The sequence below is a fragment of the Drosophila elegans genome, unplaced genomic scaffold, assembly GCF_018152505.1.
Source record: "Drosophila elegans isolate 14027-0461.03 unplaced genomic scaffold, ASM1815250v1 contig_149, whole genome shotgun sequence".
In the NCBI taxonomy this organism is placed as follows: Eukaryota; Metazoa; Arthropoda; class Insecta; order Diptera; family Drosophilidae; genus Drosophila; species Drosophila elegans.
Genome location: NW_024545513.1, coordinates 6,270,273 through 6,296,575, shown reverse-complemented (window position 1 = coordinate 6,296,575; position 26,303 = coordinate 6,270,273). Strand labels below are relative to the sequence as shown.

General features: G+C 38.9%; 1 protein-coding gene across 3 annotated transcripts; it reads right to left on the bottom strand.

Moving 5' to 3' along the window:
* Positions 1-483: 483 nt before the first annotated feature.
* Positions 484-24,388, bottom strand: LOC108141197 (glutamate receptor-interacting protein 1). 3 transcript variants are annotated; one of them, XM_017264445.2, is made up of 10 exons: positions 23,973-24,388; positions 9,165-9,284; positions 6,318-6,530; positions 6,048-6,241; positions 5,080-5,390; positions 4,810-4,973; positions 2,058-3,327; positions 1,491-1,693; positions 962-1,428; positions 484-900 (listed from the first exon to the last, which is right to left on the bottom strand). In XM_017264445.2, exons 1-10 carry the CDS (start codon positions 24,136-24,138, stop codon positions 799-801), a joined length of 3,210 nt encoding a protein of 1,069 aa, XP_017119934.1. In that variant the 5' UTR covers positions 24,139-24,388; the 3' UTR covers positions 484-798. The 3 variants fall into 3 exon arrangements, with proteins under 3 accessions (XP_017119934.1, XP_017119943.1, XP_041566525.1); XM_017264454.2 differs by having other exon boundaries at positions 6,048-6,238; XM_041710591.1 differs by lacking the exon at positions 23,973-24,388 and adding an exon at positions 9,348-9,482.
* Between the last annotated feature and the right edge of the window lie 1,915 nt (positions 24,389-26,303).

Genomic DNA, 26,303 nt, shown 5'->3' with positions numbered 1-26,303 from the left:
CAATGTTTTAGTACCATTCTTTAAATCAAAGTTACAAAAGATAACTTGCCCATAGCATTAACATGTGTATATTTAAAAATATTTTAAACTTTAATTAAATATTTATACAGTAATAATTTTGAATAAGTATTACTTATGACACACACAAAAAAATATAATAATTAGAGAATTGAAAAATTGCTATTAAGAAAAAGTTCAAATTTGGGATAACTATATTTAAATCTGCACTATCAATGGTAAGCTACATATTTCTATAAATCAAATTACCACACCATTTAAGCACTCGTATAAACATATTATTTTCTAAAACTGAAAACTGCAATATGTTTGTAAACAAACATGAAGAAACAAATAAGCGATCGCGAGTAATGTTCCAATGCCAAATTCTAATCATGTTGTTGGCATACATTTAAAAATATATAGGTCATAGAACCATAGATTAGACATTTGCAGTAATTACCTAATCAATGAAATTACTCATAATTTTTGATTGTTTAGTTTCGAACAAACTTTCGGTATGATTATTTATTTGCTAGAAAACAAATTTAGCATAGAATTAAAGTAGAATTATGGCAGAACTATTTTAAAGAGGACATTATTTGGTTATGGCAGGCTAATTTGCGCGTATTGTCCTTGAAGGTTGGTGTTGTTGTTGTTGCTGTTGTTGTTGGGAACCGGTTCGTTCGGTAGACAGAGGTTACAGGGATATATAATATTATTATGGGCTAGCAATGGCACTTAGGATTAGCTTAACGTACAACTAGTTTAACATAAGGATGTGGCGCACATTAAGGATCACTACTCGGTGCGCTGCATGATCATTTCGATTTTATCGCCGGCGGCGGCAATTAGCGGAACAGTGAGACAGCAATCAAAGTCCTGCGTCTTCATCTCATTTACCTGTATTATACATTTATTATTAATTATTATATAGGATAGTTAAGGAATATTAGTGACTCACCTGCATAATGCGATCGAAGGGCTTGAGGAGACCGCACATATCGGCAGGACCTCCGCTGCGAATCCTGTTGATGAAGACGCCCCGTTCGTAGAGTCCGTCCGACACCGAGAATCCATAGTCATCGTACACCTTGTCCTTGTACAGAGTGACGTGGAAAACGCGCGGTTTTCCGCTGCCATTTCCATTGCTGCTGCTGCCATTGCCAGTGGCCGACTCCTTGCTGCCCTCCGTGTTGGCCGAAGGACTTCGCGGACGCCGCTGCACCTTGGCATAAATGGCCTGCGTCTGCGGCAAATGGCTGCCATTGGCCAGATCGTGACTCCGCAGGATCTTCAGGTCCACCAGGTCGCCGAGATTCTGCAGCAGGCTGGTGGCATGCGAAAGGGGCATCCCCTGCACCGAGTGCTCATCGATGGCCAGCAGCTGGTCACCCACATGGATTTGGCCATTCTTGTGCGCAATGCCACCTGTTCATATGGATTTGCTTTAGTTACTTTTTATTTAGTGCTTCACACTTGCATAGACTCACCCTCCACAAGGCCACTGATTGTGATCGGCTTGGTGATATCCTCGCTGCCGGCCAAAGTGATGCCCAGCAATCCTCCCTTCGGCTCCAATCGCACCGTGAAGATTATCTGGTGCAAACTGCTCCCGCTGCTTTTGCTGCTCGAACTGGCCGCCGATCCGTACACCTTGTTCTCCATAGGCGGCGGCAAGGCGGTGCAGTCAACACTGGACAAAAATTATGTACATTTAATAATATTTGGAAAATTAAAGGCAAAACTAAATAAATAAAAAAGACACATAAAAAGCACTTTGCTTTCAAAGTTTGTAAATAAGTACTAAAAAAAAGTATATATAATTATTAAATATCAATCAAAAAGTAAAATACAATTCATTTAAAGGTTTCAGGAAAATGTTTAATGCTTTTCAAAACGGTTAGTTTCAAATTCAATATGTTGCGAATGAAAATTGGTCAGGTTTTGGAACCAACATTTTTAAAATCCACTCTTTGGTTTATTCTTAAACCATCATTGAGGTTCGACTTACTGTTGCAGTTGCAGAAAAATTCATAATATTTAGAGCTTAGACTCACCTGGCATAGCGATTGAGCTCGTAGCCGGGATACAGCTGCTCCTGCTCGTCCTCCTCCTCGGGAAGTTCGGTGGTGAGGCTCTGCGTGTTTGGCGGGGCCACAAAGGATCGGCTGTTGACGGTGGTTGACCAGCCGTTGCCCTGACCACCGCCTCCGTTTGTGCCCGTACCCGATCCCGATCCCGATACCGCTGTCGATCGCATTTGCACAGACTGCAGACTGGCATCGTCCATGCTGGGCACTCGAAAGTAATCCGGTTGCGGAGTCCTCGACTTCAGGGAGACACAATCCGCGTACTTGCCCGCCGTCACATAGGCGCTGCTGTACAGATCGTGATCCGTGCCGGTGGAAACACCCATGCCCATGCCAAGATTAATGCCACTTGCTGGACAATTGCTGTAAATCGGACTGGACATGGGCAGGAAATCGGGCAGGACGACCCGTTTGATGGTCAGCGTGGTGAAGTCCGAGGAGCTGTGACTGGGATTCTGTGTCCTGCCGCTGCTGCCCTCCTCCTTGAGCAGTGCGTCCACATTGAAATGCTGCACTGGATGCTGGTCGACGGCCAGTAGGATGTCGCCGGCTCGCAGGGAGCCACTGCGATGGGCCGGACTGCCCATCTTCACGTCCGAAATGACCAGGCCGCCATGACTGGAGCCACTGACACTGAGGCCCAGGCCACACTTGCCGGCCCTCAGTAACTTGACGCTGAACACACCACTGGCTGGCACCACGGCATCCGGCATATCGAACTCGATCTCCAGCTCCAGCCAGTTGGCCGGTGTGCCTGTGGCGGGATTGCCGCCACCATTGCGACTGGAGCAGCCTCCTTCGAGCAACTGCCTCATGGCCGCCGCATCCAGGCTGTACATCTTGTTGATGGCCACGATGCGATCGCCCGCCTGAATGCAGCCACTGCGATCGGCCACCGAATCGGCCAGGATCTGGGCAATGGCCACAGCGCCTCCAGATCCCGATCCAGATCCCGATTCTGCCAGCATAATACCCGCTCCTTGGCTGCAATCGAGCAGAACGGGAAAACTCTCCGCCCGGCAAAGGCCCAGACCCATGCCCAAACTGCTGCTGCCATGGATTCCCGCCGTTCCCACCGATCCTCCCGTGGAACTGGATCCCCCCGCAGTGCCAACTGGATTCTCCAGCGGCAGCGAGCTCTTGCGGGCAAAACGCTGACGCTGGCGTCCCGCCGTCGAGGATTTGCGGGACTCCAGGGTGCTAAAGCTGTACTTGGGACTGCCCAATGCCGTGTGACCTAGGGGTTTAAAAAAAAATATATATAATTAAAATAATAGAAAATATAGAGTGTTTTTAAGATGCTAGAGGGATTCCCAGAGGATCATTATGAATATAACAAGAAAATAAAGACTGACTCAAGTCTTCATTCAAATGAAAGATAACAATGGCAAATATATAAAAGCTAGAAGAAGGTGCTTCTAGTTTCTTGGGTTGAATAATTACTTAATATTTATAGGGCTTACAAGTACCTATTGTCTTGGATTTAAGAGTTCTTAGTAGATTTTGTTCCCCAATAAATTTATAAAAATCAGCTAAATGAATAGGAGTGGTGCCTTCACTTACTCCACCTCCAAACTCGCTCCCCCTCTTTCAGTAAAGTTACTTTTCCCCCCTAATATCTAGTACATTCAATCACACCTCACTCCCTGGCAAACTTATAGAAGCTTTTAAGACCTTTTCCGATTGCTATATGGTATTGGCCTTGCGCCGAAGACTCTGCTCCGACGACTGATCCGCAGCTTAGCCAGCTGCGTGTCCTCCTCGTCTGCCTAGACCACAATTTATGGCCTCCACTCTTCGCTATAATTCTCTATTCCATTTGGTATTTCCGATTTGGATTCGATCGATTGTCAGGTCTGCTCCATCTTATGTCTTTTGTATTTTGTATTTTGTATTTTGTCTTTTGGGGAGAACCAATTCGGACTGTGCGTCTCGGTCTCTGCGTGTTTGCTTAACAAATGGAGGGAAAAACTTTGAAAAACAATTGATTGGCTGCAGCGTGGGTGGATCGGTCGGTTCTTGCGGGGAATTTATACATATAAGCTCCCTGTACTGTGAAAAATTATTTTACTATGCAAAACTCTAAACTATTCTAAGATCATTATTGGGGAGCTTAGGAGTTGTTATAAAAAATTTTGATTTAAAAATAGCTATATGATTAAGTATATAAAATGTATATAGAACTTTTAAAATCCTTTTTATTGCTTTAGAAAGCTTGTGGAAATTGCTCTTGAAATTTCACTGTTTGGAGTTTATTATTAAAATTGTTGAATTGAAAGCCTCAACTAAACAATATAAGGCCTGCTTTATTTCTTTCCTTAGGTTTTGGCAACTTAACTTTGTACTTTTCTGATTATATATCTGCAAATCTCCTTCATACGCTTAAAACTTCATCTGCAACTTCTCGATCACCCCTCGCTGTATGCTATATAAGGCCTGGCGTCTCTATTGTTTCAGCCGCCGCTGCTGCGACTGTTCATTAGCCGTGACGCCCACGCCAGACCTTCGTGGCGTCGCTTGGGAGCCTGGCTGGCCTTGCAGATTTCGACGGCCAGATAGCCAAAAATCAAGGATGGGGGGCATGTTCTGGGGGTCTCATAAAACCAAAGCTAAAACTTCGAACCGTAAATCGAAAACCAAAAACCGAAAACCAAAAACCAAAAACCAAAAACCGAAAACCAAAAACCGAAAACCAAAAACCGAAAAACGCAAAACTCACCGCGACGGGCCAACGCGTGAGCGGGCATGATCTGCATCTGCGTGTAGCCGCGACCCGTGCTGGTGTCCAATATGGTCATCACCTCGTCGGGACTGAAAGCGGTATGCTCGATCATTGTGTCGTCGATGGAGAGCACCTGATCGCCGACGGATAAGGCGCCGCAACTGCAACGAATACCGAAAAAGAAACTGGGTTATGAGAATCTATTCAGAAAATCCAAGTCATAGACAATAGAACTCATAAAGAAATTGATCTTGAGAAACCACTTACCGATCTGCAATGCTGGCGGGCAGGATACTGGCTATAAAGACGCCCGCCGATTCCTCGATCTTCTCGCCACTGGAAGGAGTACTCGAACCGGAACCGGAAGTGGGCACCGCCGGCGTATAGTTGCACAGTACCAGGCCCAATTTATCGTTCATCGGTCGCTCGATCTCGATGAGCAGTGGTCCCATCGAGAACTCGACGCTCTGCACCACAGAAACATCGTACTCGATGGTCAGGTTGGTGTAGCCGGAAACATGGCCCCCGCACTTGATGATCTGCTGCGCCTCAGCCAGTGTTTTGCCAATTAGGGAGACCTAGTTAAGGATATTTAAGAAAAATATTTATGAGAATTTATCATTTCGATAAATTATAGCTTAATAGAAAATAAATCAGTAGTAAGATATATTTTCGGACAATTAAAAAAAGTTTTGAAGCGTTATAAAACCACTTCAAAATTTGTAATGAAATTATTTTTGCCAAAAATACGATTTGCTAAATTAAAAAACCAAAATATGTTAAAGCCTTATAAAGTTTAATTAAAGTTACAAAAGGTTTCATTGATAAATAAAGTTTATTTGAAGTTACAACATGTTTTTTAGAAAATCCTTATAAAGACAAAATTATAGAAATCTGTAGAGATTTGTTATCTCATATAAAACTATCTCAAAGTAGATGATACTATATTTTAAGAGCAAAACTCTATGTTCACGATGCGTTTTGAATCTAGAGAGATTTATATAAAATTCTTTTTAATATAATATGGTTAAAAAAATGTTTACAAATCTGAGGACTTTTTCTTGCGGGTTGAACTCTTTAAAATTTGATTTTAAAAAAACTCCTTTTCCTTAATAGGTTAATTTAAACTAAAATCTGAAGGTGCTTTCTGTATTGCAAAATTCTGGAGAAAACTAAAGGCAAAAACGGAAATGGAAACGAAAACGGAAGTGTCACTCCAAGTCGAAATCACTCACATTATCGACGCGCAGCAGCCGATCGCCGGGCTTGATGCGACCGGTCTTGTAGACTGGTCCATGGGGCCGCACATGGGTGACGATCAGCGGGTAGTCGGCCCCGCCCCTCAGCGTCAGCCCCAGACATCCACTTTCCCGCTCCACGGTGATCTGCGCCAGTTTCGAGGTCACACACAGGCTGTTCTGGGAAACTGCTGCGCCCCGGAAAAATAGAAAACAGCAAAGTGTTTCATATATAGAAGGTGACCCAAATCACATTGGTTTACTTACTGTATTCGGGCAACGAGTATTCGATCTCCACAATGGCAGGACCCGCATCCGGTCCGCCAGCGCAGAGCATGTTCATCACCTTCTGGTTGCTCAATCCAATCGTCGAGATCCCGTCGATCTGATGGAGGCGATCGCCGGGCGCCAGAAAGTCCGCCGCATGACCCACCGGACTCAGGGAACCCACCACCGGCGGATACGACAGATCGTTTCGTTCTGGAGGATGAAATATATGTAGTCAAAAGGTTTACTTAAAAGATAGATACCCGGCTTAGCATATTAAAAAAAAAATATTACAAAAACACCTCCACAAGTTATAAAAAAGCATATCCCTCCTTTTTAGCTGGTCGAAATTAGATTTCTATAATTTTTATAATATTTACGTGCATCATAAAATAATCCAAGATCTATTAATAAATTAATTGAAATATTTTAGTCCGTACAATTTTACTTCTTATCAAATGGTATTTTGAACTCTGTACCTACAAATTGTAACTTCCTAAATTCATAGCCATTGATTTGTTTTTCTATTTGAATTAAGATATTTTAAACCAGATTTTTCTACTTTTAAACCTATTAGTAGGTAAACCTATGTGATACATAAGCTTAGAAAATATAAAAGTAGCTGAAGTACGAACAGATGTGAAACCTTTGACATTTTCAAAGTGTATTTGTTGAAAAAAGGCATCATCCGCTGACTGTCCAACACCTTTTCAAATTAATTAAAGTTCCTCCCGAGGTCTGAAGATTCTGGAGATGGTATGTAGCCCAATCCCCGTCTCTCCAATCCACAATTTGGATTTCCTGTGGCGACTCTGTCAGCGACTCGTCAGTCGACACAGCGGAAAAACGCATGCGAATTGGGGGGAAAAGCAAGATACTCGCACAACGACGCGTAAATAAAGAAATCGGGTAAAAAAAAGTCGACGGCCAGTAGTTTTGGGCCAGCCGCAATGAGAACGCAACTGGCAAATTGCCAAAAAAAAAAAAAAAAAAAAAAACTAAACCAAATGAAAAACTAGCCGCCGAAAAATACAAAAAAAAAAATGGCAAGAAAATGAGGGGGAAAACCGACGCGACGCTTTATGACAACATACATTGCAGACTGGCGACCACGGAGAAGACGATGATGATAATGGGGATTGGTGGATTGGATTGTATGGAGGGGCGATGCTTACGTCAGAAAACCAGAAGGAGTACCCATGGTCTAAGTCTAAGGTTAACCCCCAAAAAGAAACAGCCGACTCTTGCCCACTTCCCACACTCACATACTCACATCGCCAAATCCCCAACGCGGCAGATTAGTCAAGAGTACAAAATCCGAATGGGTGGACTTTATATTCTGATTCAGACGAAATCAGTCTCAGCTACAGCACACGTCAAGTCAATAGGAGGTAAAGCTTATTAAAACAAAAATTCCCCAAGGTGTCCTTTTCATTACTTTTTAAACTAGGTTGTTAATTTTTATTTTATACTTGTTTTAAAATATATATTTATATATTTGCTTTTGTAATACAGCTGTATCTTATTTATAACAAGTGATTTATTAAAATATCATAGGTTGATAAAACTAGGACTAGGTTGTTGTATTTTATATAGCTTTCAATGTGAGATACAAATGTGTGCAATCCCTATGTTTGTTATTCATTTATGTATGTTTATTTAATCTTCATATTTTGTTAAACTTGCTTTATTTTGTTGTTCTCTAACAAAATTTATTTTTATTTTAAATCGTTACTTTTTTTTTGGGACAGTAACTGTTGTTTTTACCGTCACTGTGCCTACGTGAATATACTCATTATTATGTCTGGCATCGGTCCCCCGATCCGCCCCCTCGACTTGCCCCTGGGGGTGGGCTTTTCTCTAGATTGGAACGATGATTTATTTTGGCAGCGACAACGGCAGACGGAGAAAGAGACGGAGACACCATGAATACGGACGTAGACGAACGGAGACGGAGCAACGGCATTATCGACGGAGACGAAGACGCGTTCCGCATTCAAATCGAATGATTCGGGGCCGGCCCACTTTGTCTGGCGATCGGCGGAATATACAATACTATATGGCAGTACGGCTACATATATCTGCAGACAAGAAACCACCCCGAAATGCTGGCCATGCCCTCCCATGCCATTGCAAACCATCAGAGGGCAGCCCATCACAGACCCGACCCCATCGACAATGCAATAAATCAATGCTGAGCCCCAGAAATTAGTACAGCCCGCTGATATATATGCCGCCAGATCCATCTATATGTTTTTCGATATTAAAAAAAAGCTGAGAGAAAATGCAATAAATATCAGATCGGTTTTGAATGAAATCAAAGAATATTTCATCTTGTAAAACATCTATTCTAAGTTACTTAAATTTTGCAATTGCATATATATTATGACTTTTAAAGGTATACGGATAGAGGTCTTCTATATTTCCAATACAATAATAAATCACTTCAAATTTCTTGTACAAAAACTATTTCCTATCTTAACCGTAATCTAGCAATATTTTTACTTTGATTTACCCAAACAAAGAGCCCCTGATTTCAATCAAAAATCGGATTAAATCAGAAATTACCATGGGTGAAGCAATCATCATCATTATTATTATTAGCGACCCGCATAAACTGCGCTCCCAATTGATTTGATTGATCTGTGGCTCAATTTGTGCCAAACATAATTATATAATCAATGCTGATTTCCTATGACAGCTGTCAGATGATTTTTCTGTTCCCTCAGAATGTGTAAGTTCTGTTCTGTCTTTCCAAAACCGCCATTAAGATATCGTCTTACCCCCTTTTCGTTCCACTTGAGATGCATTAGTGGACGAGCCCCCAGCCCCCTTCCCCCTTCTCACCTGCGAATGTGATGGCCAAATGCAGGGCATTCCGTGGCAGAGTGATGGTGGCGTAGGTGGTTCCCCTTTCCGGAGCCAATCCGGAGTCCTCCGATTGCGCCGGACTCATCGCCCGGTCAACTGCAAAAAAAACCAAAAAATAGAGATAAATAGAGTGCATAGAGTAAACATAGCAGATCACACATCAAAGGGGAGTCGTTGACCAACTTCTTTTGCATTTTCTTAATTTATTCCGCCACACCAGACATCAAAGGAGGCACTACCTCCTCGGCGACCACGCCCACGCCCACGCCCACGCCCATCTAGTCCACATCGTACACGTATCCAATTCGATTCGGAGAATTCCCAATACAAATTGCGACCTTCGGCGTCGCCAAAAAAGCTTCAATTAAAATTCCACCAACGAATGAATCTCACTCGAGGAATTATAAGAACCACAAAAACAGACATGTATAATATATAAATGTGAACTCAATTAATCTTGTACGATGCCCCCAAAAACATATGGCACAATAACAAACAGAAAAACACGAAGTAGAAGTGCCGGATCACTCTGGAAAATTGGGAAATCAAATCGAGTGGCTTGATAAAACACAAATGCCTGTGAAATGGACATTTTTGCAATGCAACCCACATAGCTTGATCAACTTGAGTTGCTTTTCAGTCCACTTAAGCTGAATAACAGCCCTGGAAGTATTGTAAATCTAAAGAGATACATTTAGAATGCTTACAAAATAATATAAAAAATACATACAATAGATAATAATTTTATTTTTTTGACATTGTCATATTTGTAACTTTTTAAATTTGATTTTTCTCATTTTAGTTCAAAATTTATTTAGCAAAAATAGCAATTAACATTATTACAGGTAGGACACTCTTTCATGATTGTCAGCAATTAAATGACAAAAAAAGGCGATTATTCACTGTACCACATACAATGTATGTACCTCATTTTCCACCACCTTCCCATTTCTCACCCCTACTTTATTCGCTTTTTTTGTGTGTTTCTGTGTGTGGCAACACTTTTTGTTTTTCTTTTTTGGGGACTATGCGGCGTATACGCGATCTGCTACAATTACGCCCTGTGTGCGTAACGAGTGTATTTCCCTCACGCACACACACTGGCAAAAAAAAATACAACAACAACAAAAATTAAAACTAAAACTAAAAACAAAATAAAGAAAATAAAGAAAAGAAAAACAAGAGCACACGTGGCAACGTTTGACGCAAGCGGACGCGACTTTTATTTTCGAACGCTTCAATGGCGCATAAAGTTTTTCTTAATGCGCCCGCCCGACTATGAAAAGCAGCAACAATAATTAGGCAAAAGCCCCCGAAAGAAAATGGAAAAACGGAAAAACTAACAGGGGCAGAGAGAGCTGCTAAAAAAACGTAACGTTTCGCTTCATTTGTCCGACACACACAACACACACACACACACGAAATGTTCACATATGTAGAGAGCTGATTCGCTATAATTTATTTTCATTTAATTTGTTTTCTTCGGTTTCAGCTTTGCTTCTTTTCGGCTACTCTGCTTCTTCTTCATTGGCTCGAAAAGGTGTGCCAATTTGATTCAGTTGCACCTTTGGCCACACTGGCAGAAATTGGGATGTCTTTCATACTAAAAGCTCATTTTTTTAGAATTCACAGAGAAAACGTATAAAAGTTTAAGGTGTCAAATTGTCAACTAAATATAATTCCAGGATAGCGAAATTCTAAATACTACTCAAACTAACAAAAATATATTAAATTTTTTTAATGTCTGAAAGAAAAGGTCCTGCTTACAAAGTGATCAATTAAATAAGTAAATCTAAATCTAAAAATTCCATTTTTTTTAGCAGCGAGAAAACTTTAGTTTTAGGTGCAACATAATATAACCTCAGGATACATAAATCGTTAAAATAAGCAAAACAAAAACAGAACGTTTTATGTTTAAAAATCTGAATGAATTAAATTATGTTCCTTTTTTCAATGACTCCTTTGCTAAAAAGGTTTAATCAATTAATTTTTGTAAAAGATCAATTAAATGAATCTTTTAATAATCAGGTGTAAAATCTAATTTTTTTCTGCCTACCTCACACCTTTTCCCTATACCTTTGTTTTTCTTTATTCTTTCTTTCCGTCTCCACTTTGATTCGCATTCGCTTTGAAGTGTTCACATATCTCTCGACGGCTTGTGTGTTTTTTTGGATGCGCTTTTCATTTGCTATTTTTATATGGGCGCTTTTCTTTTTCATTTTGATTTCCACTGGCAGGCAAAGGAGCTATTAGTTTTTCCGATTTGTTTTTTTTTTTATTTTCCTGGCTAGTTTTGATTTTTTTGTGTTTCGGGGCTTTTTTTTTTGTTTCTTTTTTTTTTGGTTTTTTGTTTTTTTTTGTTTGACATAATTCATTGGAGCCGTTGGGGCCGGCAAGCGGAAATTATATGTGCGCCCGGTTTCATAAATAAATGTAATCAGAATTAAGCGAAAAGCGGGAAAAACGAGGCGAACACGAGATGCCCTGGAAGTGCTCGACATTTTCCCCCCGTCGGAAAATGGGGGGAAGAACAAGTCGAAATGAGCCGAGCGCTAAATGAAATCGAAAAGAGCCCATAAAATAGCCAACTAATGTGATGGAGTGCGTATGGATTTATGAAATACTATATACGCGTATACATGAGCTGGAAACATATGGAGGATTCCGGAACTGATTTACACATTCCCCAAATTCAATTTCAAATGTTAACAAGTGGGAGAGATGTTTTGGATTAAGACAAATTTATTTACCTTACATTTGTAGTGGCAATATTTTGTCAAAAATAAAATGATCAATAGATAACAAACTATTTAACTTTTGTGATAATCGATATTATGGAAGAGTTACAAATCGATTATAAAAACTCATCGACTATCACGATGAAATAAAAAAGTAACCTATAAGTAAATTCATCTTCTTTATCATCAAACTCATAATCCTTTTTGAACTATAACTATAGATAGTTTAACAAACATGACAACTTCTTAAGACAATTGACTTGTAAACATGATTACTCTACTTTATGCTTCCGCAGCTATTAAATGTTTCCGGGAAAAACCAGGCGACATGGAAAGTGTCATAACATTAGGCCCAAATTAACTTATGGACGCCGCCGCCTAATTCGCATTGCCATTCGCAGTTCCGTTCTGGAGAAGATGAAATGGATTTGGATCTCTGGGATCTCCAGATTGGATTGGTGGGGCAGTTAAAGCTATTTTTGCCTTTGGCCGCCTGTCGTGCGTTCGTTTTTATGGCAAGTCGCGGAAAAGTTGCAGGGAAATTTATCGGCGACAGTTGCCAATTCCTTCTCTAGCGGAAATTGCGCTCATCCGAAAAGATTTGCGGGTGGAAAAGCGAAGGGGGAGTGACAGTGCCACCCGTTATATGAAGTACTTCCTGAAGTCATCCTGGCAATTAGACAGATCGCAGATAGTGTGCTCTCACTGATTGAAATAGACCCCAGGCGATGATCCATCCCCCCGCCGACAGTTTTCCACTTTCAATTTCAATTTCCCCCGAACTGAAGAACAGGGTTGGAAAATTGCACAAGTGCCGATCTAGACAGACAGCTCCTACATCGCTGGGGGTCGTCAACGTCAGAGTTTTGCCCCCTCCTGATCCCAAGGCATTTATGGGCATTGTGGATAATGTTGTCTTCTGGAATGGTTCATTTGCCGCATGAAATTCCTCGGCGATTTGCCACATTTACTTGCAAAATAGACATCATTCAAGGGTAATCTGCCCAACGCGATCTCTTCGTTATAATGAGGCATAAGGGGAAAGGGACATTCCAATCTTCCCTAAGAATTTCAGACCATAAGGTTCTCCTTTCATTTTTTTTTTAAACTGCCTATCGATTAGGATGAAAAGCAGTGGTTTAAAAATGATTATAAATAAATAAGTATTCATTTACTTGAAGCGTTGGAATGAAAAGTTAAATAAATACAATTCAGTTGTTTATAATTTACTCTAAAATTCGTTTTTCCAGTATATTCTTTAGGGTGGGAAAGAAAAGTAAAATAAAATCAATTCAATTGATCTAATTGATCTTCTGCTTAAATTGAACTTAAAACTGTAAGACTTATCTTATCCTATATATTTTAGCCTTCGATCAGATCGATCGACTTGATTGAGCTATTCCTGCAGATATATATATCCAATTGACAGGTGCTGGAAGATCCATTTGATGTGGATGTGGGCCAAACAGTCGACTAATTGACTGATTGAGTGTCCAACTGACTATCCGTGCGATTGATATTGATTGATTGACATGCCAATCTATTGGCAACTTGACGCTCTGTTATTGTTTGCATTTAGCGGCGCTTTTCTCCACGCAATTTCCAGTTTATTTTTCTGGCCACAATAAAGGGAATGGGACTTTGGTTCAGAGAGTGTTGCAAAAGGGGAAAGACGTGCACTAGGGGGTTAAGGTGGTAAAGGGGTTAAGTGGGGCCGGGAACAGAACCTGAAATGCGTAGTTTTTACGTCCGAGTAAGTGCCCATGTATCCATTAACCCACAAAATGCTGACTTTGTCTGCACTTTAAAAATTGTGCAGCGTAGTTCTTTAGAATATTTTAAAAATACCATTTTTAAAATGGGAAAGACAGCTATTTAAATATATAATATTTTCATGGAATTTTGTAAGAGTTATTCATTTAAATGATTTTCTAACTTTATTTATTATTTTTTAAGCAGTCGTTGTTTGTAAGCTCTGCGTTGACTTATTGCTCTTTAATCTTAAGCAAAATATTTAGGTCTAAGAAAGAATTGGAAATATGGCAAACATCAAAAACCATAGTCTAATTCTTTTCGAAAAATGTATGTCACTCTGTGTGTATAGAAAAGTTTTCTTTATTGAAGTTTTGTTTTTTGTTCAAGTGCTAGTGACTTATTTATTAATGGACACGCAGCTCAGGGCGTGAAAATACGAGTATGTCAAAAAATTTTCAACGGAATCTATTTAGCACAAGGCTCTCGTCGCCGCCCCCGTCCTTTATTTTTCCCCCGGACGAAGACAACAAGAAAAACCAATTATTGCAAATGAACTCGAGTGTGGTTCCGCAAAAATGTCAACATCTGATAAAGCCGCAACAAAAGCGAATTTCCGAGGACACCCCTTCATGGGCGGAGGGGGGCTTTTGGGCAAGGGGAGGTCAGGCCCTGCAGCCAAAGTGCATCAGCCGCAACGAACTCAACTTAAATGAACCGAACTTGGCGAAAAAAAAGGGCGACCCTTGCCTGCAAAAAAAAAAAAAAAAAAACAATAAAGAAAAGGGAAAACTCAATGGTGAAGAGGGGAAAAAACGCAGGAAAAAAAACTCACTCACATAGGCACTCCATTGAGATCCTCGCGTATTTAGCAAAACGTTGACATTCATTTGATGACTGAGCCACACCATAAGAAATAATAATAAATAAAAAGAGAAATAACCGAACATAATCATACAGCCAGGGATGAACATTTTAATAATTCTTATTATCTTAAAATATCTTTCAAAAATATACAAAAAAGTAAAACTCAAACAATAGATAGGTCTAAATTTGTAAAGGTAGCATTCAAATCTAAGCTCAGAAATATTGTTTTAATTTATAAAAAAAAATTTTTTTGCCGGAAAATATTTTGATTATTTATTTTTGAGTTTTAAAATTGTCTTAATTTTACCAATTTCAGGTACTCAAACTCCATACAGTTCGACAGTAAATATTTAAAGTGAGACTATGTTAAGCTAAAGCTCTACATTTTAGCTAAAGTGTAAAATTTGCTACCCAATCACCTGGTTTTCTGTAAACGTTATTAAAAAATACAATGTTGTGAATGTGGTATTTGAGAACCACTCCCAAGGACCCAGATCGCTGAGTTCCCTGTGAACTGTATCCCTGGGATGACAGTCTGTTCATGGCTGCTCGCACATCGCACATCGTAACAAATGTAGCTGTCGCTGTTTCTCCAACACGATGTGTCTCCTTCTCAATGCGAAAACACCCTTTCGCTAAAACATTTCAAGGCGCTGATGATATAGCTCAAAGGGGGCGGTACGAGTTGAGGAGGCGACGAGCCGCCACTAAGTCGCACTGCAGTCGAGGAACTCTGCATCAAAATTGATTTACGACCATTTCGGTATTTTTTATGCCTTTTTAAAGGGGGAGGAACAGTAAGTTGAGGCAAAAACTGAGAGAAATGCACTCGAAACATTTAATACTATACTGAAAAAAAATATTTAATATATTGATTAATAATCATAAAACATTATCACACTTTATGACAAAATTCAAATTAAGAGATTTAAATATATGGAAGAACAAAGTATCATAAATTTAAATTTGATATTTCACCAAAAACTTAATATAAAAAGGCAATAAAGCTCAATTAAAAATTATTGGATATACAACTTCGTATAATAATAATATTAAAAGGAACTTTTAAATTTCTCCATAAATTTCCCAGTGCATATAGGGTCATAATTTCATACAAAACATTTCATTTGCACATCAGCAAATAAAGGCAGAACATTTGACAATTTCAGCAGCACTTCTCATATCGCTCGCCATGTGCGACAATTTTCCCCTCCACTGTGCAACTTGCCCCACAGTTGCCCAATATTTCGGCGTATCGGTAAGGGGCCTCAGATTTATGCCCCCAAATGTTAATTACCCGTAACCGATCCCCGGCCGCACCAACAACTCACGCACAGAATTTTCGGTACCCGAACAAATCTGCCATTAATGATAAGACGGGGTCTTACAGTTCCCGAAAAAAAAGGTTCACTATTGGATATCTTTATTGAAATTTTACCGTTGACAAAATCGAAGGCGTCTTTTTTCCCTACGATAACTCAGAGCAGGAGCACTTCACACACAGAGATTGTCAAGTGGGCGATAGGAAAGATAAAAAGTCAATTTGTTTCGGGGAGGATGCATACAAATTTTTAACAACTCATGACGCTCGAAATTCAATTAAAGGCCCACAGTCACAATATATATACTATATATAGAGAGATAGACAAGGAGAGCAAATGCCGGCGGTTATGAAGAGAAATGAAGTGTTATGCCGCCTATAATGAGGCTGTGACAGATCACTGGATAGCCGGAATCTAATTTCCCGAAAACTGAACGCCAGCTTAATTAAATCCCTTATTGGAAATGAAAGTGAAATTCCCATGAAGTGAACAGCATCATCATTATCGCACACAAAAAACATCCACCCATTTTATTGTTATTTTGCCCCTTAAACGTAATTCTATCGTTATGAAATTTGATTGACTGTTGGATAAGGGAACTATCTTGCTGAAGATGACACTTTATGTTTAAAGGGCTGTCATATTGGTTAACAATTTTAAATCATTAAATCAACTTAATTTGAGTGAATTATAAATGTGGGTTGACCGTTAAGTTACTTTCAAGTAATGTTTTAATCCTGTGAGAAAATATCTTTTCTAACAGAAAGGGTTGCAATATTGATAAACATAAATGGAAACATAGATAAAGAAGATGAACAAATATCTGTATACAAAATACGTTAATTAACCTAAAGAAAAAATTAAGTTGTATAACACAAAATGCATTATTTTAAACTAAGAGTTCTTTCAGCATTAGATTACCCTGTATTTCTTAATTTTCCTTAACTCAAATTGCGAATGACTTTTCCCAACTCGAGTTGAGATTTATAATGCAACAAGGGAGATTTAATTTACTAGACCCTTGATCAATGACTATATACACGGGTGCTCATATATATAAGACTATAAGACTTGTGTTTATGCAGTGAAATATTTCCACTCATAATTAACAGAGAAAAACAGCGGCAAGTAAATAATGAGGGGTAGGGAAATTTGCGACTTTTAATGCTTTTTGTTTAGTGCTAAGTGGAAATCAGGAGTTGGAAAGTGGGTGGAGGGGTAGGCTTGGTAGACAACCAACAAATAATTATGAAAACTGCTCTAAAGAGAGGGAAGTGGCGTGGAAAAGAGACAGGAGAGTTGTCATCCAACAGCAGACTTTACAAATTAATCCAAAATCCAAGTGGTAGACGCGACAAAAGGAGCAAAACACAAACAATAACAACAACAAATTATATTAAACGTGTGCTTCGAACAGGGGCGTAGGCGGAATTTTAAAAAGGGGATTAATATTGCCGTTCAAGAAGAATTATAAAAATTCCCTACGAGCGTAGCTGGATTCATTAGATGTATTCCAATAAAGAAAACTTATTTCAGTAGTTACATTTAACTAGTACAGAATTCTTAAGGGGGTGTAAAGCCAACATTATCCCCTGCCTACACCTCTGGCTCCATGACTGTTGTTGTTTTTATTTTCTGATTTTGTTGCTATTTTTACACTGCGCTGCAGCATCAGCCGTTGAAATTGTGACATTTTCCCTCTCTACGCATATTTCTGGATGCAGTGGAAAATGTGAAAATGGATGGTAGGAAAATCCGTGAAAAGGGGGGTGTGGATCGTGCACATTGTGGTCTGTTTACGGCTTTAGGGAAATAAATGCATTTTCAATTCCAAAGTGTTACTTCTCTAATTCGAACTTACCTAAATATTCTTTTTTTTTAATACTTAATTTCCTTGAGACAAGAACACTTTACAATAATTTTACAAACAAATTTTGCAAGAGTTTCTCAAAAATAAGTTTGCTTATTTTTAATAAAAAATATTTGCAAAAATGTTTTACACAATTTGCCATACTATAATGGAGTTTGATTGGTGTTGGTTTTGATCTTAAATCTATTTAGTATATTCACTTTAAACAATCTCGCATATTCTACATTTTTTAAAAGAAAACAGATATTTTCCACGATGGTTTGAATTGAAGAACCATCACTGTAGATACTAGTATGTGTATATAAAATGTATGATTCCCTTGCTGTCTGCATCTCCATTTCTCTGTCTCTGTTTATGTTTGCTGCTGAGTGACGTCGTTGTGGCAGATTTCGCGGCAGCAATAGGAAAATTAAACAAAAATAAATGGCAGCAAAATGTTTGCAACATGCCACTGCAGCAGCAACAACAAGACCATAAGCAATTTGTTTACAACAACAACCATGGAGACCACACAAAAGAAAAGTGACCATAAAATCGGTTTGAAAATGGTTCTTGGGAGGCACAAAAGTAATTGTCAAAAATAAGTGAAAGTTGAAAAACTTCAAAGGGGAAAATGCTTTAAGAAAATAAAAACAAATAACATTTTTACAGGAAATTGCAGAAAACTATATTTGCAAAAACTATACAAAAAATATATATGACTGAATATTTTTGACGGAAAATTTAATTATATTATAAAGAAAAAAGAAAGAAAACTTGAACAAGAGCTTCCGTTTCTCTAGCATTGGCCAGAAAATAATATGTATTAAATTACATGTTGTGTCAAAAAAATAATATCTGGTAAAGGCTAAACGCTAAACAAAATATCAATAAATGAAAAGAAATTGGTTTTATTTCTTTTATGACAATTGGTTTATGAACAAACAAATTCACCTTTAAATTCGTTATTTTTTGAAATGCATATGAAATCAGTTGACTGAAGTGAACCCTGTTTTGTGTGCTTCCATTTACCGTTTGGAGTTCAACGGAAGTGCAGTGAACTTTTATTCAGTTATTGTGACGGAACTTTATTTGCGTTATCAGTTGGCAGCAGCTGCCGATTCAACCCCCTGCACCCCACTGTAGCCATTGTGCCTATGTGGCCCACTGTGCACGGTGGGGGCATAGCGAAAATGGGGGGTGTGGATAAATGGGGGCAGAGTGGGGATTGCGGCACAAATGTCATTTGCCTGCTGTGCTGCTTTGTTTACGTGCTGCTTCTTCGTCGTCGCTTCCGTTTGATTTGGCAGCTTTATGATATGGGCACCCAAAGGATTTTCACGCCTCCCAAAACAAAAGAAGTACTCTTCTTTGATACTTGAAAGCAAAACACTCAAAAACAGTGGCATGAGAGGACTTTTTTAAGAGGGTTTCTTTGTAATTTACTTATTTAATATTATCTCAGTTTTTTATACCAAGATTATAACAAAAATTCCTCCTCTTTTCTTATGGTATATAATGTGGTTTAATTGTGACTATAACTATCTTTATTCAACTTGAATTCTATACTATTTAATCTAGAAAAGTCTTAAAAAATTCTTAAATTCTGAAATATGTTGAGAGGCTTATATCTTCCCCCTGCGTACGCCCCTGAGATAAACAACACCAACTGTTGGACGAGACTGAGGAATCCCACTCACTCTGTGCTCATTTCGTTTTAATTGCGTCAAATTGTTGAGTTCTCTTCGGGCTCTCTTTAGAATCCCCTGCCACGCCCCCTCTAGAGGCGCGCCCGCCCCCGCCCATGTCCGTGCCGCATCGATGTTGCTTTTTTGTTTACACTCGATGGCCGCAATGTGGCGAAAAATAAACACACACACGGAGAAAACTCTTACGCACATGGCATGAAAATTGTAAAAGTGTGGAAAAGTCGGAGGATGGGAGAATGTTTTCGATTGCCCAAAAACGAACGGGGAAGTGCAGCTGGATGGGTGTAAAGCGGGGTGTGGGGACAAATGGAGAAGTGCCGTGACAATCGCAGTCTTACACTCAGAAAAAAGTACTGCCAATATACCATAAATATAAAGTGCCTTTCTAAAAAATATTTTTGCTATTATTAAAATCACATGCCTCTGGGTTAAATATTAGATTTACAAAAATTGTAATTTTTATATCAAGAAAATTTATTTTAAGATTGATGGTAGTCTTGAGTTTTTCAGTTATTCATAATAAATAATGGATATTGTTCCATTATATTGTTGTGGCTTCTCTCCAAGCACAAATTTTTTTCCAAGTGCAAGGAAACAAATTTGAATATTTACCAAATAGGCATAGACTGTTTGTCTTGCAGACGATGTTGCATTGAGTTAACCCGCTCGCTTACCCGTTCACTTAATTCCCCAAACACAGGGTTCCCCCGTTTTATCCATCACATATCACCCAATTCCTTGGAGTACAAATAGTGAAATAGACCGGGAATTATGGAAATCCCTGGATGAGCGAACCTACTCTCGATTTTTATTGTTGCCGCATGGCATGAAGTCCCCGGAGAGGAGGGTGTTGGGGATTGGAGGAGCATAGTGGATCCCAAGGGAGGAAAATAAACCCATCAACAACAATGAAATGTCGCCAACGATTCAGAAATTGCAGCTATACAAATGCATACACAAAGGAAAATTTGTAATAGCATAATTTTACAATTGTAAAATAGGTGGGTAATATCAAAAAAACCTATTTTATAATTCATAATTATAATTATATAATTCGAAAACTAATTAAAGTAAATAAAATAAAATTAAAAGTATTTTCCCAAAGATCCAAGTGCATGTAATGTAATGGAATATCGAGACATAAATTTTATTTTAACAAAAAAAAAAGCACCCGACATAAATGCTTTTCAGTTTTTCAAACGAACAGCAGAATAAAAGCGATTTTATACATAACACTCCCTCTAAACACTTCACTCCCCTCATAAAAATACCAAATTTACATACGCTCAATAAATGGTCAAATCACAATTGCTTTCAAATCAGTTGTAAATTTCGAACTCTTCAATTTACTGGTCATAAAAAAGGAACAAAACTGGAAAGTGCACAGCAAAAGCAATACACAAATAGATAGTACCAGACCCATTTCCATTTGGTGTTTTACAAGTCTTAAAAACATTTTTTCGATGTACAATGCAGCTCGTAAAAAATTGACATATGCAACCGAAAAGCAAATAAAATCTAAAAAAAGAACAAAAATTGTATATGATAAAGAGCACACAAGGAATTATCTAGACTCACTCTCGATTTTGTCACTTTAGTATAATCATCGAAATTCCATACATTTAATCGCTCCATAAGTTTACCTCATATTCATGTCAGACGTGATCTTTTTCCAAATTCCCAGTACAAAAAAAACTTACAAAGAGAAGAAATTTAGACCTCAATTGCATTTTTATTGTTTTTTAAACTATCGGTGAAAAATGTATCGTTTTATAATATGACAATTGGTTCATATGTATATAAAAATATAGCTAGATATGTAAAGACGTTAAAAAAATAAAGTATTAAGAATTGTCACTAAAGCAATTATATTAATCTGTGTTCAATTTTATTTTTGGAAGTTTTAATAATATATTAATTGATTAAGTATTATCTTTTTTGATTCGGGTCCTTAACAAATTTTTCTATGCATTTTCCGAGTTACACTGCAACAAAAATAATTACAAGAAACTCGTGCAAATGGAAATTTTCGCCTGTCAACACACAGCATCTTTGTTGATCTATTATATCATTCTGACTTTTTCGAGTAGTTTAAACTCTTTTTACGATTTCCAATGTTTTGTCGTTGATTTTATGGGCATTTAATGTGCCATAAAAGAGGACATGAAGGAGGGGCTTTTAAAATGAGGGTTTCGTTTTTTTTTTCTGGGGGAGTTGTCATCTGTTTGATTTGGTTGGCTCGGGTTTTTGGGTTTGATTTGGATGTTGGTGCATTGACATTGAACACCTTTCGATTTTCTCAGGCCTTTGTTTGCATTCGGGGGAGTCAAAAGAGCAGTCAAATCAATCGCTTCAGTTGTTGTTTTTGCTTTTGTAGCTGTCATTACTGTGTAAACAAGTGACATCTGGTCATCCACCCCCCCTTTTCGATCCCCGTCTGTGGATGAGTGCACGCCTCTGTTTGCCTTTGGATCGGCAGTCAGCAATTGCAGATGCATCTATCTACGTACCTAGCTATATTTATTTACAGAGGGGGTCAAAACAATAGCAGATCAAATGTTGTGTTATGTCTTACTTAATTGGGGAAATAAATTGGTTACATTTGTACATTGCCTCCAAGATACCTAATTGGCGTTGTAGAAGATGAATCCCGTTTTTTAAAAATAGAAATTACTTTTATATAAGGCTTTTTTTTTTTTTTAATTTATAACACTGTATAAGTCGTAGTTTAGTATGCAGTGAAATAAAATATGATAGTATTCCGTTATATTCACGTTCACCAAGCCGAGTGCTATTATTTTGACCGCTGCTGTGCATCTTCATCTAGGCGTTTGGCATCAATGGGCGATTGTCTGGCCCAGTAAGCATCCACCAACATCCACCAGCAGAAGCTGCATTCTGGCCAGGCACTTGGCCTTATCTACCAGATACAATCTGTGGCATTCCGCGCAAGAAAATTAAGCAATGAAAAGGGGCAGGCTGAGGCAACAGCAGCAACAGCAGCAACAACAATGCGGCGCATCAGAAATATTTAATTAAATGCTTAATTACGCTTGCCATGCCATAAATTCATCAAATGCAATTTAAGCCCGCGCACACGAGCAGATGCAGATACTTTTGTATCTCCTTCGGTTCTTCATTTTATCCATTCCGTAAATGTATCTTGTTCTCTTCTTTTCATTCATTGGAAAGTTCAACTGCAGTTGCAATTGGAGTTGTGCCATAATTTTACCCCTCTTATTTGTTAACTGACATAAATCCCAGCCGTTTTTACTCGAGACCGTCCTGTCGGCATTTTTAGATCATTAATCCAAAGAGGATCAGCAGAAAAGCAGAACGGCGTTCGTGGAACGGCCTCTAAGATCCTCAAAAGGGGGTATAACCTCCTATGGAGCCTATCTGGATCTGCAATTTTGATAGCTCAAAGTTGATACAGAAGTTTGGATGTAAAGTAAATTTTATTACTTGTTGGATAGTCAGAAACAGCGTGGATTTTCCATTTAAGATTGCGCAATCCATTCAATTACGTCCCAGTTGATGGCAAATGCATCTGATCATCTGCTTATCTGATCAGCTCCAATTAGCCATGATATATGTTTAAATCAATATGGCAAAAGTCCCCCGATACGTTGAACTCCACTGATTTTGCAATTCAATTCGATTGCCATTCGATGGCCGGGTAATCCATCAAACTGCCTACTGATCCCCCATGGAACCGATAGCTGGGAAATCAAGGGTCGGGTCACCGAGCTCCATTAGCTCCATGGGGGGTTTTTGGAGAAGGGGCGTTGCAATTGACAAATTTCGTTCGGTCGGAAAACGAAAACGAAATGCGAGCAATTACTTTCAATTGAAAATGTCAAACCTTCTCTTGGCCCGTTGGCGCACACTGAGCGAAAAGAAGGTCTACTCAAAACTAAGTTATACATTTGTTATTATTCACTTGTTAAACATGCGTATTTTATAAAATGTATTGTTTATAAAACTACGAAATATAAAAACCTATTGTTTTCAAACAATGGGCCATAAATAAATCAATTCGAGTTTGGAACTATTAACTATAGATTAAAAAATCATTGTAATACTTGTTTATAGTAATAAAAGTTATGTTCAACTGAATTCTAGCTCAAAAATCTTAAAACGACAGATTTTTTACCTAAAATTTTGCTAAAATTAAAATACCTTTATAATATAATGCACAGAATATTTAGGTAAGTATTTCCAAAAGTCAATGGTTTGCAACTTAATATTTTCAAAGGAAAATCTAGATTTTTAGCAGTGCCTCCCTGCCAGCCGATACTTGGATATAAAGATACAAATACACCGTCGGATATTTGTATACAAATCTATATCTAAATTCGAGCACTTGAGGGCCGTACGCAAGCACCTTGGGCGGAAATGCGATAACCCTGAGCGGGCGGGGAAAAAGCGGAAAAGCGGAAAATGGGAGCGCACATGTTGGGCGCCTCGAAGATTTTTGTTGGTTTTTCTTGGATATGTGGTGGAGGGGCAGAGTACGAAAAATTTGAAAAGCCCCCTTAATTTACCGGATAACATGGGCGCCAAGGAAGTGTCCGTTGACGGATGATGATGTCCTCCGTTGAAGGTGTTGTTGTGCGACTCCTGTTGTTGTTGTTGTTGGTCCTGCTTGAGGGCCGCCGATTTTCCGGGGACACAGCCCACAATGGGCTTCTTCGATTTCCACAATTTCATTTTGAGTTTACTTCGTATAGCACTTCCCAAAGGGATAACGCGCGATCTTTAAGATTTTCTAACGCTCATGATGGCAAATTTGGCATTTTCACAAAAAAAAATATAAATAAAAAAAAAAGTATATGCACAGTTCGAAATCGAATGAGTGGATTTCAAAATCAATTCGGTTTCCAATTGAAATTGGGAAATTCAGACGGCGACTGCGATGCGACTGAAAGTGAACGATGCGCGCACGTCCGCGGAACACGGCCCGAAATTGCAAAATGAGCGATCTTGCCGCCAGTCCCGCCGCCGCTACTGCTCTCTCTGGTCCGCTCGCTCTTTCTCTTTCTCTCTGTCTCTCGCCGCCAAACCCCTCCACCCACTCCTCCGCCCGGCGGACAACAGGGCGCACGCTCTGCTCTCCAAGAATTTCTGGGCGCCGCACAGTGGATGTTGTCCTCTAACAAATTAGAACCCATATTCAACAGATAAATTAAAACCTATATCTTAATATATCGGGAATAGAATTGATTTTATAGGAAAAGTAAAATTCCGCTACAACAAGTAAGTATATAATTCCATAACAAATCTAAATAAAATAAAAACTTTTTAAGTCTTTTAGGTATGTTGAGAATCAAAGAGAAAATATACCATACTAATATTTTTTTTTGCACGGATTCTATAAACATATTTTATAGTTATGGGTTTAATATACCTTCTTTAAAACACATTTTTATTAAATGGTTTGTACATTTGTTAAGGTTATCACAAAACATTCTCTATATCCTTTTTATCCTTAATCCATTTAATTTTTGTGACACGCATGTGTCCCACTGTTCAGTGCTCTCTCTTTCGCTTGTTGCGTGACTCACACATACTCGAATGAGAAAAGGGAAATGGAAAGAGAGTAAGTGGAGCACTTTTTTTGGGGAGTTTGGCGACTCGAGAGAAAAGTGGGCTCTTAACTCTCTTTTTCTCTCTCGCATGAGAGTGGCCCATTGGCGAAGCACTCAAATCACAGGCCGCCACTTCAAAAGCACCGTTATGAGCCCGCTGATGAGCCGCAGGCATGACAATCAGCTGCTTCTGTTAACGGTTAAAAGGTGACCATGGGGGGGGTCTAGCCTATGACCCCAAACGCTAAGCGCTAAACGCAAAAAATGCCCCCAAACGGGTGTCGCGAATTTGCTAATTAGTCACGAAAAGCTCGACGGCAACTGCTCGAAATGGTCAACGTAAAAAGGACAACAAAAAATGGGAACGAACCAAATTGGCAGCACGCAACCAGCGGAACATCTGCTAATGACCACAAGACAACAGCTGGTAATAGCCATGCACTCTTGCAATCTAAACAAATACCCCTAAGCCCAATCCAGATAGTAGTCCCAAATCGGTCCCATTTAAAAGTAAACAAAACTTATTAAATTTCCCCCAAAAATTGTAATTTTTAAGCAAACATTTATGCGGTGCTTTTATTTTGACCGCAACTGTATTATTGTAGGGCAAAAATATTGTTTATATGTATATCATGCCAATGTGTGTTCGAAATGTTGCGATCAATCAGTTTTGGGCTAAGTAAATAATTCACCGGATATTTACACCAGATGCCCCCGAATCTTGACCCCCGAGGGCATTGACATGAAATTAATTTCACACTCGTACACCTATTAATATTTATGTATATTCATGTACATTAAATCCTCTTTAACTGCAAGTACAAATGTGGCCACCTTTTTAGGTTAAGGCTGGGGATTTACGGGTGACTCGGTAAGTCCCGTCCCGCCAGGAATTTATACAAGTATTCCGACATTCTATATATGTATGCATGTATATATTTTATTTTTATGCGATTCCCTCTTCCGTGTTAAATGCTTTCTTCCTATTTTCTTTGGTGGCGCGGGGGTTTAATGTCTTTAATGACCTCGACTAATGATCGAAGCTGATTGATTCAGCAGAATCGTCGAAGGCGCTCTCCAAGTTTGTCTGCCTTATTTTTAGATACTCTGCCTTAGATTCCACATTCCCCCTCTCCGAAATAAAATTTAATTCCCAGTCCAAGGTGTCACTGCAGACAGAGAAAGAAAGCAGAACGGAGAGAGACTGATTGACGAGTGCCGAGAATATCGGGGAAAAACTGATGCGACATATGGGAAAATAGCTCTACGCTATTCATAGCATACGTT

What these genes read in the sequence shown, in the direction of transcription:
- LOC108141197 (XM_017264445.2), bottom strand. Translation starts at nt 24,138, where the DNA reads ATGAAATTGTGGAAATCGAAGAAGCCCATTGTGGGCTGTGTCCCCGGA. An exon ending in GGCTGCTGCGCGTCGATAAT is followed by an intron (nt 5,391 to 6,047) that starts GTGAGTGATTTC and finishes ATCCTTAACTAG; the next exon opens with GTCTCCCTAATTGGCAAAAC. An exon ending in CCCGCCAGCATTGCAGATCG is followed by an intron (nt 4,974 to 5,079) that starts GTAAGTGGTTTC and finishes TATTCGTTGCAG; the next exon opens with TTGCGGCGCCTTATCCGTCG.